Source organism: Oreochromis aureus, linkage group 7 (assembly GCF_013358895.1).
Source record: "Oreochromis aureus strain Israel breed Guangdong linkage group 7, ZZ_aureus, whole genome shotgun sequence".
Lineage (NCBI taxonomy): Eukaryota > Metazoa > Chordata > Actinopteri > Cichliformes > Cichlidae > Oreochromis > Oreochromis aureus.
Window position 1 is genome coordinate 65,217,777 of NC_052948.1, and position 17,531 is coordinate 65,235,307.

General features: G+C 43.8%; 1 protein-coding gene and 1 long non-coding RNA gene across 2 annotated transcripts; one reads left to right on the plus strand and one right to left on the minus strand.

The window, feature by feature from the left end:
* Positions 1 to 4,359: 4,359 nt before the first annotated feature.
* Positions 4,360 to 13,444, minus strand: cln6b (CLN6 transmembrane ER protein b). Its single transcript, XM_039615615.1, has 8 exons — positions 13,350 to 13,444; positions 10,909 to 11,029; positions 10,621 to 10,719; positions 10,344 to 10,532; positions 9,812 to 9,867; positions 9,434 to 9,556; positions 5,290 to 5,418; positions 4,360 to 4,913 (listed from the first exon to the last, which is right to left on the minus strand). Exons 1-8 carry the CDS (start codon positions 13,427 to 13,429, stop codon positions 4,766 to 4,768), a joined length of 945 nt encoding a protein of 314 aa, XP_039471549.1. The 5' UTR covers positions 13,430 to 13,444; the 3' UTR covers positions 4,360 to 4,765.
* On the plus strand, positions 7,107 to 9,438 carry LOC120441255. The gene is made up of 3 exons (XR_005613926.1): positions 7,107 to 7,194; positions 9,089 to 9,177; positions 9,364 to 9,438. It is a non-coding gene; the product is annotated as an uncharacterized LOC120441255 (long non-coding RNA).
* Positions 13,445 to 17,531: the final 4,087 nt, after the last annotated feature.

The following is a 17,531-nucleotide window of genomic DNA, read 5'->3' on the forward strand; positions in this document are numbered from 1 at the left end:
AGCTCTTCATTCCCCAGATATCAGTTTTAACTATCAGAAGGCTTCGTTTGTAGAGACCTGCACCCACAGTTCAAGTACCAGAAATATATTGTGAACAGGTGAGAAAGTGTTTTGAGAGTTGAGGTTTATTATCTATTGACCCTTTTCACTCACGGTTTGAACATTTTCATTTTTTAAATTAATGATTTACCCCACTTACTCTGTTCAAAAGGTAAAAGACATTACACAAGAATTTTTGACAGATTCTTGTTTTAAAACATCAATCATTTCTTTCATTGTTGTTTTAATTTCACAGTTAAAGCACTGCAATGCATGCTGGGTATTTACTTGTACTTCTCAGTAAACATCAGGTATACTTCAAATAAATTACATACTACATAGTATATTACTAGCACTACTATACTACAAGTATAGACTAAATGTACTTATACTTTTCTGTATACTTCTAACTGTACTTAAAGTATGCTTAAATGTAATTTGGTCTAAAAAAGGAAGAAAATACATACAAAGTGAACTAAAGGTATACTTGCTTGTTTTCTAGTTTTTAAAGTATACTTATACTTAAATATTCTTTTTTGTAAGAGTGAGACTGGTTGTTTGATACAAAGTGGACTGTAATAATGTCTTGATGCATTCTCAATCATCCAGGAAAGTAAATCTCCAAAAGTTGAATCTGTTCATCTGGACGTAGCGTTTTATAAGGTTTGGGGAAACCTGCAGTCAGCTGAGACTGAAGAAGTCACTTGGATGAGTGACGAAACGTTTCTCCCACAAAACGCTACGTCCAGATGAACAGATTCAGCTTTTGGAGAGGGACTGTAATAATGTTTCACATTGTTTGAATAAAAAAATACATTTATTAATATATGAGGTTCAGTTCAAGGAATTCAATTTTAGTGTGGCTGCAACTTACTCCTTAAGTTAAAAATGATGCTGTATATTGTAGTTTATATGTTGTACTACTCTCGCAGTGAATTGCATTTTATGGTAATACACTCTGAATGAGGATTTAAGTAATTACTCTTAGATCTACAGTAGAAAACAACAGAAATCCGGATGGTGTAATAGCATAATCTCAGTAACATCACCAATTGTTACATTTGCTATATTTTACAGTTGTTTCCATGAGTACAGTGAGTTACCGTAAAAATAATGTAATCTCATGGAATTTTCCCACAATTACTTGCAAATTACAGTACTAAACTGCAAACATCCTTTAGAGTTTCTTACTGTTGATTTTGCAGTACTAAGCTATGGAAATTACTGCAAAGGCTAACAGTGTGGAGGACTCTCGAACGCCTAAAAGCTGCAGTGAAATCAACAATTACTCCCAAAAAAAATTCAGTTTTCTTTTTTTTTTTTTTTTTTTTTTTTTTTTTTTTTTTTTTGTCTGTCCCATTTGGTTCTTAAGCCGTCAGAATTGTTGTCTGAAGACCAACAAGGATACCAAATGGATTTATTTTGCCAAATGGATCATCATGGCATTGCCGTATTGGTCCATTTGATCAAACTTTGTTGTTATTATTTATTTTATTTTCAGTTGTTACAGATGGGACAGACATGACTGGGGGATAGGAAAGGGAGAAAGAAAGAGAGGAAGGAAAAGAAAAACAGAAGGAAAAGGGACAGTGAGAAAGGGCACTTACAAAGACAAAGAGAGAAAAAAAAAAAAAAAAAAAAATCTCCTGGATCACCTGTTGAGAGAAAAGAAGAGAAGACAAGCAAAAAAACCAAACAAAAACAAAGCAACATACTAAACACAACACCATCACGTTAATCTAGCTAAGTGTGAACAGCAGTAAATACTAAATATTGAAAGTTGTTGTGCAGCACGCAGGACAGACAGCGCACAATGTGCTTTGAAGTAGCAGCTAAGAAAGGTGTAGTTTATGTCTCACGAACAGTGAACACCCGTGTGCACACCTGTGTGGATCAACGCTTGTATACAAAAGGTTTTCCCATGTAACGGTCTGCTAGAGGGTGTGGAGGCCCATAGCCCCGTCCCCAGGGCATGAAGCAGGCATGGAGGAGATCCAGGCTCCAGACATCCAGAGGACCCAGAGTGCGAGAGCCCAAGGAGTACCACCGGAGGGGCATCCGTGCCACCTTCCTGGGAAGGGCTGAGGAGATCCCCAGACGAGGGGTCACCCAGTAGCCACGGAGCAGAAGCCAGAGGGGCTGCACCGGCGTGCCCGCCCGGCTCTGCCGGCAGCCAGCTGTGCCAGAGTGAACCGAGTTGCAGGCCCCGAGGCCGGAGGCCGAGGGCCCCTTTGCCCCGGAAGAGGCCTGACCGGCGACAGGCATCGGGCCCCGCCAAGTAGCCACCGGGAGTGAGCGGTGCATACCTGGCGCCCAGCCCGGACACCAAGAACCACCAATGCACCAACCCCTGAGGGCATCAGTTACCAGCAGGGAGTGTGGTGAGGGGAGATAGGCCTCCACACTTGGAGGGCCTGGGAGTACCCAGGGAGGTGGAGTCTAAGACCCGACCTGACATATAGACACAGACAAACAGGCACACACAGACATAAACATGCTTTCCCACCCTCATGCACACATATACAAACACTCAGCACTCACCCAACGTAGGGATAGACATACATAGACATGTACACACAATCATACTCCCCAAACATACTCTATGCCCTGGGTCCAGGTACCCTCGCCCCCAGAGGGGAAACGGCACCAGACCCAAGAGATGTGACCCTTTCCCCGGGGTGGAGGCAAGCAGACCGCCCCAGGCTCCGCAGCAGCAGGGATGCCAATCGGACAGCCAACACCTCCTCCCAGCCCCCGCCCGATGGCTAGTAGAGAACGGGGTGTGTGAAGACCCCATACCTCCCTCCTCCCGCTCATGTGTAGTGTTGCTGCGTGTTGTTCTAAAGTGCATTTAAAACAAGGGAGGGCATGGTGCTGCTGCCAGAGAGCAGCAGGTGTTAGCATGCCCCTCCCGAGAACCCTCAATGTCTACATGGATTTAAAATTGAGAGGTGGGCACCGGCGCCAGAGGTAGGGTTGAATACACAGACCGTCCTCTGGACGCCGTTAACGTGATCACCCTCAAGGCCCTATATATATATATATATATATATATATATATATATATATATATATATATATATAAATATATACATGTGTGTGTGTGTTATGAGAGTGTGAATAATGTGGATGTCTAAGTTGTGAAATAAAATTGAGGCACAGGTGGCCAGAAGGGGACAGAGGGGGGAATGCCTCCCTGCACCCTGGTGACACACCCGCACCCCAAGGCCCTACCTGTGTGGGTGGGTGTGGTGGAGCGGGAAGAGGGAGGCAGCCGGGGATGGGGAGTTTTCATTAGAAGGAGCAGATACTCTCAGAGAGCCGACGCACAGGAGCAGAAAAGGATTAAAGCTTAATATTATTTCTAGATCCACGCACATTTATCTTAAATCTGTAAAATGCTGTTTAGTTGGAAACCTGTGAATTCTTCTAAATGTCTAAAGACAGACACAGTGAATCGCCCACTGTGGGTTATTTAAAAGTAGAATGGGAGGCAGAGCCTTCAGTTTTCAGGCCCCTCTTCTGTGGAACCAGCTTCCAGTTTGGATTCAGGAGACAGACACTATCTCTACTTTCAAGATTAGGCTTCAAACTTTCCTTTTTGCTAAAGCATATAGTTAGGGCTGGACCAGGTGACCCTGAATCCTCCCTTAGTTATGCTGCAATAGACGTAGGCTGCCGGGGATTCCCATGATGCATTGAGTTTTTCCTTTCCAGTCACCTTTCTCACTCACTATGTGTTAATAGACCTCTCTGCACCGAATCATACTTGTTATTAATCTCTGTCTCTCTTCCACAGCATGTCTTTATCCTGTTTTCCTTCTTTCACCCCAACCGGTCACAGCAGATGGCCCCGCCCCTCCCTGAGCCTGGTTCTGCTGGAGGTTTCTTCCTGTTAAAAGGGAGTTTTTCCTTCCCACTGTCGCCAAAGTGCTTGTTCATAGGGGGTCATATGATTGTTGGGTTTTTCTCTGTATGTATTATTGTGAGGTCTACCTTACAATATAAAGCGCCTTGAGGTGACTGTTGCTTTGATTTGTATAAATAAAACTGAATTGAATGAGAAATATGATTTAACAAGAAAAAACTCAGATACAACACATCATTGTGATGTTGTTCTTCATCTTTATCGGAGCTCTTACAAACGTGATATAAACCGCTCTCTGAGCCTGAAGCCTCTCTCTACATGAACTCAGGTTGTAATGTATGTACTAGAGCGCTTCGCTGAATTTAATACATTTTGAAGATGTTTTTGAGGCATTAATCCTCCAAAATAATTTTTAAAAAGAGGGTTAAATTAAAGGATCTGAGAACTGAGACTTTGGGTATTCAGATGCATTTACTTGGTTTAGTTTATATCCACACATATTTAAACAAATAAACATTTGATTTTATATATTTCAGCTGCATTTTTGTCAACATTATTCTTCATGTTTCTGAGAATGAATATTTTTGATGGTTTTTGAGCTGCTTTCAGTTTTTGTATCCCAGTAATAAACAGGTGGAAAAGTCGTGTGGATGCTGTGAGGCTGTATTTCTAATAACCAGTGAAAACCATAAACAGTTTCATCATGGCGTTCCTGTGATTCTGCGACGGACGCTCATCATTCTTCTCTCTCTAACCGCAGCCTCCGGTTCCTCAGACGTTTTGTCGGATTAGCAGTGCAGTGGGTCGCTCTGGCTGTCAACACGGCTGGAGGATGTGGTTATTAAATGAGTCGCTCTGTCATATGTGGCTCATCTGGTGGAGGTGGAGCGTGTAGACGGTGCAGGGCTGTGGGATGTAGATCAGTCCGGGGACTTTCGTCCTCAGGATGCTGTCATTCCACAGACAGGCCACCCAGATCGCCACCAGGACCAGAGCTGCAGAGAAACTACCAGCACAGAGTCAAACAAAGCACGTCTTACGAGGAGTTTGCAGGAAGACAGCACCACTCAACAAGCGGTTGGGAAATGGTCATTTTTCCCCAGCGTGTCACCAAACAGTCGCCGCCTGTGTGAGCGGAGCTTTGGGCCCACTGAGAGAAGGAAAGGGTGGAGGACGGCTGCAATGAAATGATGTGAGATGCTGTTTTAACTATGAATTATTGATCCTGAGAGTCGGAATGTGTGAATGTATTTCCAACTTAACCTTGAACATTGAAGCTTTAATGTTGGTCGACTAAAAACCTAAAAATATAATTATTCATGTTTCCCAGTTTGCTCATTCGCTGCTTTTTCTCATTAAACATGTTTGTTTGGGTTTTTTACCTGTAGAACATGAAAAGCCCGTCACTGTTGAGAAACAAGCCCCTCCTCCTCTGGTGCATCACTGTAGTGGTCATGGCGAAGAAGGTGAAGGTGAAGAGGATGAAGGTCTGTCCTTCGGTGATTAAATACCTGTCGGCAGGTGCAAAGAGAAGCATAACCAATCAGCTCAGTGGCTCCATCAGGTGGCCAGTGGGTGAAATCGCCCTGCAAACATCCACTGGTGTAAGCAGACCAAGCAGCTTCAGGGATGATTTCAGGGGAGGAGCCAGTCGGTTCGTTTTGAAGTTGTTTTTCTGGTAGCTGAGTGTGAGGAAGCTTCCTGTCACAGACATGTTAACAATGTGTTTTCCACTCAGTTTCAGTGTAATTCCAACTGACCGGAGTGCGACATAAGTGCACATCAGGCAGTTTTCCACCGTGAGTGTTTCAGTAGGGTGACCATATTTTGATTTCCAAAAAATAGGACACTTGGCCCAGTCATGAAGAACTTTAATAGCACTGTTTGCTTAAAGAAAACTTTAACATATTTAAACAATGCTTTCTCTGTACGGTTAATGAATGGTGAAATAAAAAATGTCATATAGGCTTTCACAAGTCAACAAGCGCAAAAACAGAGGACGGTTGGTCACCGTAGTTTCAGTGAATCACAATCATTTGAAACTTCCTGCATCCGCCAGCAACCATTAACTATCCAGCTGCAGAATGCACTTTGTTCTTGTGAGCGACGGCTGCTGACGCTCTGTCACACAGGCTGCTCAGAGGTCTGAGGCAGACTGGCTTTCATTATTTCTTTATCAGAAATATGATGAATTTTGGGTTTGTGTGAGAAGGCTTCGTATGAAAACAGCCGTTCACCTGTTTGATGCTTTTATGTTGAAGGCAGCAGTGAATTGAAAAGGTTGCTTTAATTTAACAGCAGAGAACGAGCAAAGGTTTAAAAACTGGAACCAGCAGAAGTACAAAGTAAAACACTCGTTTTATATTTAAAGGTCTGAGCCGACCTTCACTCGCTTCTTGAATTCTGTCCTCACTGCATAAACCAGGAAGTCAGCAACACCTGAGAAGCATCTAATCAATTATTACTAACAGCTGGAGGCGAACACACACACACACACACACACACACACACACACACAGGCCGTTTATCAATGCCCAAGTACGCGAGTACGCACTCGCCGAGAACGCGAGCACGGACTCGCGATATGTACAATTGGAACACCTGCGTACGTGATGATGTCACAGGTCCGGAGTTTTTACTGCCGGCCCCTCCTAATTTAACTGTGAGTAACATGTTATGAAGCTTAACTGTAATCACAGCCAAACCGGTTTACTCAGGAACAAATAAAACACTGAAATAAACCAAACATTAACATTTAGAAGTGATCTAAGTGACTTATATATCATTTTTAACCTCAGTAGTGAAACCTCTATTAATAAAAATAGTGTACATGTACATACGTGTACATACCTTAATAAAAACAAGCAGGTGAGATGTTAGAACGCTTTTATTTCTATTCTAGTGGACACTCAATACTATAGACAGCTGCTGGGGTTTCTTTAACCTGAGTAGTGAGAAGTCCGCGAGCGGGGGGGCGGGGCGGGGGGTTGAAAACGATGTGCCGGGAGTCCGCTGTTGAGTTTTGGACGAAATGCATTCTGGGATATTTAGCTGTACCAAGTCCACACCGATGCATGCTCGATAAAACGGGCAGAGCGAGAACACATCCGGGACTTTTTCGCGTTCTCGGCTTGATGCGTACTTCGAATTGGAACAGTTCTTGGTCTCCGACTGATGACGTATCACGAGTACACGAGAACGCAAGTACGCACAAGTACGCATATTGATAAACGCCCACACACACAGCCTCAGGTGGTCGGGTATTGTTCTTCAGAAACTATTTACAGGTGAGTTCAGCTGTTACCTGGTGGGAGGACAGCAAGCAGGCAGCGCTCTGAAGCAGAACTCTCAAATGTCAGAAATTCAACATAATGAACATTTAACTTATAAGAGTTCTAATTACTGTGATTACTGATATTTAATTTTATTTATTAAAATTCAAAATACCCACAATTACTTCAGCTGTGTGTGTGTGTGTGTGTGTGTGTGTGTGTGTGTGTGTGTGTGTGTGTGTGTGTGTGTGTGTTGCATAACGACTGTATTAGACCTGTGATCAAAACAAATATTTAAAAAATGATAATATTATTTTATCACTTAGCTGCAGTCCAACTCAGCCACCACAAAACTCATTTTTGTTTCTCAGGATGTCAGAAAATAAACAAATATGGCGTCATAAACTAAAAATAATAAAGTGCTTTACTATTTTATTTTATACACACTTATTAGCTTAAATAAGTAAACAAGTCATTTCAGATATGCAAAATTATCTGTGTATGTCTGCTTTTTTAAAAATCGTTAGACTGTTGACATTTAAAAGTATAATGTAAACTAGTCAAAATTCATTCTGTATATTTTTCACGTCCATGCATCTAAACTGTATGTATATATATGTGTGCGCTGTGATTGTATACTGGGAGAATATTTCATGCTCTGTAATTTCAAAGCTTCTCTGTGTTCGTTGTTCTGTTTATGCTGCTGTCGTCCCTGCTGGGAGCCACCTGACACCTGAGCTCTTTAGATTTTCTTAATTATGAATGAATTTAATTTTGTTCTGCCTGGCTGGCTGTGTGAGTGAGAGTGTCTCGAAAATATGGAAATGTCCTGAAGTCGAGTATGCAGAATGAGTCTCAGAATGAACCTCTCACTACAGACTAAATGCAGATTTATGTACCTGCTGCCTGCTGCTGGATTTTTTTAATTACTACTTCCGGCCAACACAGGTTTCACTCGGTGACTCCATCTGTTAGCTACTTTGGGAATAATTAGAAAACTCTGTGTTAATTTTCCTCTGAGATGAAAATAACAGCTTACTTGATGCTGCTCAATCATCCAGGTAAGGAAATCCCAGAAAGCCCACTGAAGACGCTATGTCCAGTTTTCAGTGGGAGAAACGTTCCGTCACTCATCCAGGTGACCTCTTGATGGTGAAACATGTACCTGCAGACTCTGCAGTCTATTTACACCTACAATGATGAGGATGTACACATCCTGGACAGGGAGGAACGCTGGTTTGAGGGCGGAGTCAAGGAGGCCATTTACATGAAAAGGGAAAGACCATCTCTGAATCGAGGAGGGGGCCTAAGGGTACATCTGTCACCATCTTACAATGCTGTGACTGCAGCCATTCCCCAACTCTGTGTGAATGGGACTCATGGCCATTGATCAGTGGTCATGAGAATTTGTGTATTAGTGATGAAGAAACTGACCTCCCAGCCCGTTGTTCCTTCAGTGGGCTGGTTTCAGTCATTATGCAAATGTACAGTTTATAAGGTTGGAAACCTGCAGTCAGCTGAGACTGAAGAAGTCACCTGGATGAGTGACGAAACGTTTCTCCCACTGAAAACATCCAGATGAACAGAATCAATCGTGTAACCGAGATAGATCGCAAAAAACCGCTATGTAAGCACAGTTTTAACGTAGCATCGTTCATTAAAGCAAGTTTAGGAAGATGAGTTCGAGCTGCTTCAGTTTGAGTCCACAGACCTCACAGAGTTCCTGGGAGCCTAAAGAAAACAAAAACTACTAAAGATGACTTTCATATTTAAATTCTAACTATAATAAAATACTTTATGACAATGAATGCATTTCTAGCATGAGCGGGGTTTTTGACACATACTTTATAGCTGTGTTAAAAATGGTTTAAAATCAGATGATGTGTTTTTGATGTCTTGGTTATCACAGGGCAGACAGACGCATTTCATCAAGACTGGCAATTATTTTTCCAAGATTTCTTTTTCTCTAAAACTCAGGATTAACGTTGCTGCACATCGGTAAGCTGCTTTGCAACCCACCTCCAGCCCTTCACATGCTGTTTATGAGCTAAATTAGTGTCACAAGTGTTGTGAATGATGTCTGTTCTGTTCAGAGCTATGACTCCTTTCATGATGGCAGTCCTGACTGAAAGCACGATGTAAATGTGAACTTAAACCTAAAAGTACGTTTTGTTCTTCCCTCAGATATTTCAGGGACTGAACTTTAAGCACAGACAGAACATGTGCAAAGGATGTTGTAGTAAAGCAGACTGACCAATAGTAGGCAGCATTTGGAGCGAGTAGCATCCACGCCGACGGCGGCATCCTCTCCTCCTGCTCCCTGCGACTGAAACAACCATTGAAGAAGAGCACGAGGACGAGGAAGAAAGGGACGTACCTAAGAAGGAAAATGATCCTCGTTACAAGAATAAAGGTCAAACACTCAACGTTATCGACATCATCTGCTCTTCTGTTTACGACTTTAAAATTTGTCTTTCCTTTGAATTTAGAGCTGCATTTGTTTCTGTCTGTTTTGCAACATTTTTCTGTTCATATTTTCTGTACCTGTGCTTAATTATAATTATACATTTTTGTCTTCATGTGGATTCATTGTCATTGCTAACACAAAACAACAGCTTTTTTCTCTTCTTACCACATCATGTGACCAACAGTGTCATCGTAGTAAAACAGAAGCTCAAAGAAGTCGACCTGAAAAACACAAAAACTTTATGAACATGAATCTTTACAATTTTATTCATTTATTTGTTTCATTTTTCAAAAAGCAGATGATGCATCAGTCATTCAACACTTTCCCCAAGTTCAGATTCACATGTGTGTCCTCGGGTCTGCGGCGCTGTTCGTCCATCTGGAAGGTTTTGGTGTGAGCTGTCAGGTTTGCCTTCTCTTCCGTGTATGGAGATCAGTGGTGGTTTCTTACATTATACTTTCTCTGAACCACACTTCACTCGTTCAGATTGTAATGGGGACGAGCTGAACTCTGTGAGAACGACTGTTCAGCTTCAGTTTCACTAAATCTGACTCACATCAAGGGAGGTGGAGGAGAAGGAGGAGGAGGAGGGGTTCTTACAGAAGAATCTCAGCTCAAGGACCCCCTCCAGAGCCACCGTTCACGGCCCGAGGTCCTCTCCCTATTTGTTATTCAGTCTTTCGAGTGCAGCACCTACCAGGGCCGAAGGTTTGAGGTTCCTCATTATTGGATTCTCTCTAACAGGCAGGTGCAGCTGGTAACCAATCAGCAGCAGGCGTCTCGTGATGGAGTCTGCCACCAAGTGAAGGGTGGTTCCCATGGAAACGGCGATGATGCCGAGGCGGACGGCAAGGCCCGGGAGCATCCTGGGGCTGCGTTCAAGCATCTGAGACAGAACAACATCAATTAAAACTCAGAAAATCAACACGAAAGGAGTTCGTCATGTGGGATAGCCTGAGGCGTGTCACAGTTACTTTGAGAAGTATGAGCGGAGCCGTGACATTGTACAGGAAGTGGAGATAGTCTGCAACGCCAGGATGCTGCAGAGGGAGCCAATCAGCAGGGAGCACAAGCTGCCAAAAACAAGAATCTTCAGGGTTAGGTTTCCCAACATTATTCCACTAATACTTTATTATTATTATTATTATCATTCCAATGCAGATGAGTGAGGTGGCGTCTTAATGGAAATACAGTGAAAGCAATCACGCTTCAGCAGCAGAACAAAAAGTCCCAGGATTAAACGCTAGTCATCGTTTTGTTACCATGACGACGGGACGGCCCACATCCAGGATCCAATTCTGGAAGGTGAAGCTGAGCCAGAGGTCTAGGTGGAAGCAAGGCCTTGGCCGAACCGCCTCCACCTGTGTGGAACCAGCCGAGCGGCTGCAGGACACAGAGACGAGTGGAGGAACGTAAACGCACCGTTAACACAGAAAAAACATAGAAGCAGCTGAAACAGGAAGACGGGAAAATGGGAGCTCGGGGTGATTGCTAAAGGTGAAAAATGTTTCCAGCCTTCACAGGTTACAGACGTCAGGAGGTCTGAAACAACAGCACAGAGCCTGTTTGAAGGGAGGCTGCAGTGGACTCTGTCTTACAGAATAAAGCCACTGACTCTCAGACATATAGGAGCTTATTATGACTAATTTAAGAGAATGGGTCGCATGAATAAAAAGAGCTCGCCTTAGTTTGAAGTTAAATTGATATTCAGACCTGTCTGAAATCTTACAGCCAGCTCTCGTCTGTGCGCAGACGCTGGACTGATCTCATGAGCTGTGTTATGGATGTGGAGCAGGCTCCTGAGGTAAACTGGTCCTGGATGAGGGCCCAGAGGGCCACACAAAAGAAATCAAGTGCCCTCACCCTGGAGCCAGGACTAGGGAGGAGGGCCCACCTTTCTCTGGGCCAGGGATGTCAAACAAAAGGTCCGGGGACCAGAAGTGGCCTGGCAAAGACCCAAATCTGGCCGAATGGACAGCTTTGGAAAATGTTAAAACAGACGTAAATGTTGGTTTTAAACATTTTTTATAAGTTTTACAGAAACAATCAACTAACAGAAGTTCCTGTTTTTTCACAATCGAAGAAGAAGTTTATTAGTTTCATCATGAGGCACAGCTGTGGGCCCACCACATTCCAGATGCCTCCTGGACGCCTCCCAGGTGAGATGTTTACAGGAAAGGCTAACTAACAGGACGCCCTGAGCTGAATCTGGAATACCTTTATGTGCCCTGAGGAGAGCTCGAGGACACGGACGGATGCATAGACGGATGGATGGATGGATGGATGGATGGATGGATGGATGGATGGAGGGACGGACGGACGGATGGATGGAGGGACGGATGGATGGATGGATGGACGGATGGAGGGACGGATGGATGGAGGGACGGATGGATGGATGGATGGACAGATGGACGGACGGATGGATGGACGGACGCAGGGACAGACGGATGGAGGGACGGATGGATGGATGGAGGGACAGATGGACGGAGGGACAGATGGATGGATGGATGGCTGGATGGAGGGGCAGGCTGACAGGCAGGCGGGCAGGCAGAGCAGATAGATAGATAGATGAGCAGATGGATGAAGGACAGATGGATGGAAATACGGAGAGATAGATAGATGGATGGATAGATAGATGGAGGGAAGGGCAGACGGGCGAGGCAGATGCAGGAGCGAGCGGAGGGGCAGATAGATGGATAGATAGATAGATGGATGATAGATGGATGGATGGATGGGCAGATGGATGGACCCGATGGAGAGGACAGATGGGCAGATGGAGTAACAGATTGGATGGAAAGGGCAGATGGAGAGGACCGGAGGACCAGATGGGAGGGACCGGAGGACATAGATGGGTGAATGGAGGGCAGATGGATAGATGGATAGAAAGGGCAGGCAGATGGATGGATGGATAGATGGATGGATGGAGTAGCAGATGGATGGAGAGACAGATGGATGGAGGCAACGGAGAGACAGATGGATGAATAGATGGATGGAGAGATGGAGGGCAGGCGGGCAGGCAGGCAGGCAGATGGACGGAGCAGATGGAGGACAAATGGATGGAGGAGGCAGATGGGAGGGCGGAGGACAGATGGATGGATGGATGGAGGGGCAGATGGATGATAGAGGGGCGGATGGAGGGGCGGAGGGCAGATGGATGGGGAGGCGGATGGAGGAGGCGGAGGGCGGATGGAGGGAGCGGAGGGAGGACAGATGGATGGATGGATGGAGGGACGGATGGATGGATGGATAGAGGGACGGACGGATGGATGGATGGATGGATGGACGGATGGAGTGACGGATGATGGAGGGACAGATGGATGGAGGTACGGAGAGACGGATGGATGAATGGATGGATGGATGGATGGAGGGACGGATGGACGGATGGAGGGACAGATGGATGGAGGGACGGATGGATGGAGGGACGGATGGAGGGACGGAGGGACAGATGGATGGATGGATGGATGGATGGAGGGACGGATGGATGATAGAGGGAGGGATGGAGGGATGGAGGGATGGATGGCACAGTTTAGAGGTTAAAGTTTTCATTTAATCTCATGAATAAATTATTAAATAAATAAATTAGATTTTTCTGTAGAGAAGTCTGTAGATGTCTTTTAATCATTGGTCCAAAGCTGTGACATTAATTAAAGGTGAATAACTGATTAAGGGTGGGACGAATTATGAGAAATTGCACTGCACAAACCTGCACATGAAAGCTGCTGCACGCAGAGCTGGGTTCTCTCTCTTTCTTGTGGACGTCTTCGTGTCTGTCTGTAAAGTCATGTTCTCTGCGTTATTGTCCTTTTCATTCCCACTGAGGTGTCAGTCCCACAGCGAGCACTGGTGCTCCAGAAACAGTTTCTCTTCATCTAAAATAAATCAAAGCAAATCATTTCACCAGCATAAACACAGAGCTTCTACAGGAAGTCCATCCAGCAGGTTAATCTGCCAGCAGATTAGCATTAATCTGCACAAACCCCCCTCCCAGTTTTTATTAGATTAATCTGGTTTAGATGAGCTGATCTCAGAGCTTATGCTCCTGGAGTTCAGTGTAAAGAGATAAAATCCTCGAAAACATGTTTTCATTTTACTGAAGCAGACCACTGAAGCGGTCAAAAAAACTCAAAACAAATCTGCCTTAAATCCAGCATAACATCAGGGAATCTACAGAACATAACACATTAATGGCCTCTCAAGAAAAACACCACACTCACACTTTAATAAGTGTTATAGAAAAAAACTTTATCGCAATTAATAAGAAAACAATCGAAAGCTCACAGGAAAAAAAGATGATTAATGAAACATTTCAAAAATTAATAATATAAAAATTGCAAATTTACCACGACTTGACACGAAATTAACAATAAGGAAAAAGTTTTTTAAAAAAATAATAATTAAAACAAAAAATTATGGGCAATCATATATATATATATATATATATATACAGTTAAGCCCATAATTATTCATACCCCTGACAAATTTTGACTTAAAGTTACTTTTATTCAACTAGCAAGTTATTTTTCGACTGGAAATGACACAGGCGTCTCACAAAAGATAATAAGATGATGTACAAGACGCATCATTGTGGAAAAAAATATTTCTCAGCTTTTATTTACATTTGAGCAAAAAGTATCATGTCCAGAATTATTCATACCCTTTACAAACTGTCACAGTCTCTGGGAAAATCCAAAGTTCCATACCATTCCAAATAGTCAAAGCTGTTCTAAAGCATCCTAATTACCCTGATTAATTGGAAATAGCTGTTTTGATCAACTATACAGGTGAAAAACAGCAGCTCTCTGCAGGTGGTCTGTGGACATTCATGGCTAAGACAAAGGAACTCAGTGAGGACCTGCGGCTGCGCATTGTGGCTGCTCACAAGTGAGGAATGGGCTGCAAGGCCATATCCAAATGTTTTCAAGTTCCAGTGGCTACAGTGCAAAGTATTATTAAAAAATACAAGATGTTCCGCACTGTGGAAAATCTCAGAGGACGCTGTCGGAAGCCAAAAGTGAAACCTGTGCTGGCCAGGAGGATAGTGAGAGAGGTGAAAAAGAATCCAAGGATCACCACCAAGGCCATTCTGGTGAATCTGGGCTCTGCTGGTGGCAATGTCTCAAGGCAGACAGTCCAACGGACACTGTTGGGTTCCAGGGATGCAGACCAAGGAAAACGCCACTTCTCCAGGCACTTCTAAGGCATGCAAAAGCTCATTTGGCCTTTGCAAATGCTCATCTGGACAAAGAAGAAGGTTTCTGGTCAGATGAAACAAAAATTGAATTATTTGGTCACAATGATGTTGCCTTCATTTGACATAAAAATGGAGAAGCCTTCAACCCAAAGAACACCATCCCCACTGTCAAACATGGTGGTGGGAACCTTATGCTTTGGGGGTGTTTTTTAGCCAATGGACCAGGGAACCTAATCACAGTAAACAGCACCATGAAAAAAGAGCAATACATGAAGATTCTCAACAACAACATCAGGCAGTCTGCAGAAAAACTTGGCCTTGGGAACCAGTGGACATTTTAGCACGACAATGACTCAAAACATACAGCAAACGTGGTGAAGAAATGGTTAGCAGACAACAACATTAACGTTTTGCAGTGGCCTAGCCAGAGTCCTGACTTGAATCCAATTGAGAATCTGTGGAGGGAGCTAAAGATCAGGGTGATGGCAAGAAGACCCTCCAACCTGAAAGATTTGGAGCTCATTGCTAAAGATGAATGGGCAAAAATGCCTGTGGAGACATGCAGAAAGCTGGTCTGCAATTATAGGAAGCGTTTGATTGCTGTAATAGCCAATAAAGGCTTTTTTCTATTGATTATTGAGAAGGGTATGAATAATTCTGGACATGATACTTTTTGCTAAAATATAAATAAAACCTGAGAAATATTTTTTTTTCCACAATGATGCCTCTTGTACATCATCTTATTATCTTTGGGGAGACACCTGTGTCATTTCTGCTCAAAAAAGAACTTGCTTGTTGAACAAAAGTAACTTTAAGTCAAAATTCGGCAGGGGTATGAATAATTATGGGCTTAACTGTATATACATATATATATAGACAGCTTTGGAAAATGTTAAAACAGACGTAAATGTTGGTTTTAAACATTTTTTATAAGTTTTACAGAAACAGACAATCAACTAACAGAAGTTCCTGTTTTTTCACAATCGAAGAAGAAGTTTATTAGTTTCATCATGAGGCACAGTTAAAAATTTTGTTTATTTCGTACAAATTTTAGAGTCATGCTGATAGATTTCTTTCATTTACTACAGCAGCGTTTCTTTATCATGTAGAAAAACTGCATTTCTCTTTCTTACATTAAGATTTCTCAGGGATTAAATGGTGCAGCCTGCTGTGGCCCTACCACATTCCAGATGCCTCCTGGACGTCTCCCAGGTGAGGTGTTTACAGAAAAGGCTAACTAACAGGACGCCCTGAGCTGAATCTGGAATACCTTTATGTGCCCTGAGGAGAGCTCGAGGACATGGATGGACGGATGGATGGATGGATGGATGGGCGGGACGGGCGGGCGGGCGAGGCGGGCAGATGGGCGGCTGGGCGGGCAGGCGGGCGGATGGATGGAAGAGATGGACAGAGCGGATGGATGGATGGGCAGGCGGATGGATGGATGGAGCAGATGGATGGGCGGACGGGCAGATGGATGGATGGACAGATCGGCTGACGGATGGAGAGATGGATGGAGGGCAGATAGATAGATGGATGGATGGATGGATGGATGGATGGACAGATCAGCACGGATGGATGGATGGATGGATGGATGGATGGATGGATGGATGGATGATGGATGGGCAGACGGATGGGCAGATAGATGAGCAGATGGATGGAGCGGAGGATGGACAGACAGGCAGATAGATGGATGGATGGATGGATGGATGGAGGGACGGATGGACGGATGGAGGGATGGATGGAGGGACGGATGGACAGATGGATGGAGGGATGGAGGGACGGATGGATGGATGGGGGAGGGATGGAGGGATGGAGGGACGGACGGATGGATGGATGGATGGATGGATGGATGGATGGATGGATGGATGATGGATGGATGGATGGAGGGATGGATGGCACAGTTTAGAGGTTAAAGTTTTCATTTAATCTCATGAATAAATTATTAAATAAATAAATTAGATTTTTCTGTAGAGAAGTCTGTAGATGTCTTTTAATCATTGGTCCAAAGCTGTGACATTAATTAAAGGTGAATAACTGATTAAGGGTGGGACGAATTATGAGAAATTGCACTGCACAAACCTGCACATGAAAGCTGCTGCACGCAGAGCTGGGTTCTCTCTCTTTCTTGTGGACGTCTTCGTGTCTGTCTGTAAAGTCATGTTCTCTGCGTTATTGTCCTTTTTATTCCCACCGAGGTGTCAGTCCCACAGCGAGCACTGGTGCTCCAGAAACAGTTTCTCTTCATCTAAAATAAATCAAAGCAAATCATTTCACCAGCATAAACACAGAGCTTCTACAGGAAGTCCATCCAGCAGGTTAATCTGCCAGCAGATTAGCATTAATCTGCACAAACCCCCCTCCCAGTCACCGCACCTAGTCGGAGCACTAGGTGCGGTGACTCCCAAGCTAGGCGAGTGGCTCCAGCAGATCCCGGGAACAACATCGGAGATCTCTGTCCAGAAGAGCGCAGTCCTGGGAACAGCTAAGATACTGCGCAGGACCCTCAAGCTCCCAGGCCTCTGGTAGAGGACCCGAGCTTGAAGGATAAACCGCCCGTAGGGGGCGTGCTGGGTGTTTATATATATATATATATATATATATATATATATATATATATATATATATATATATATATATATATATATATATATATATATATATATATATACATCTTAATTTAAAATCAAGTTA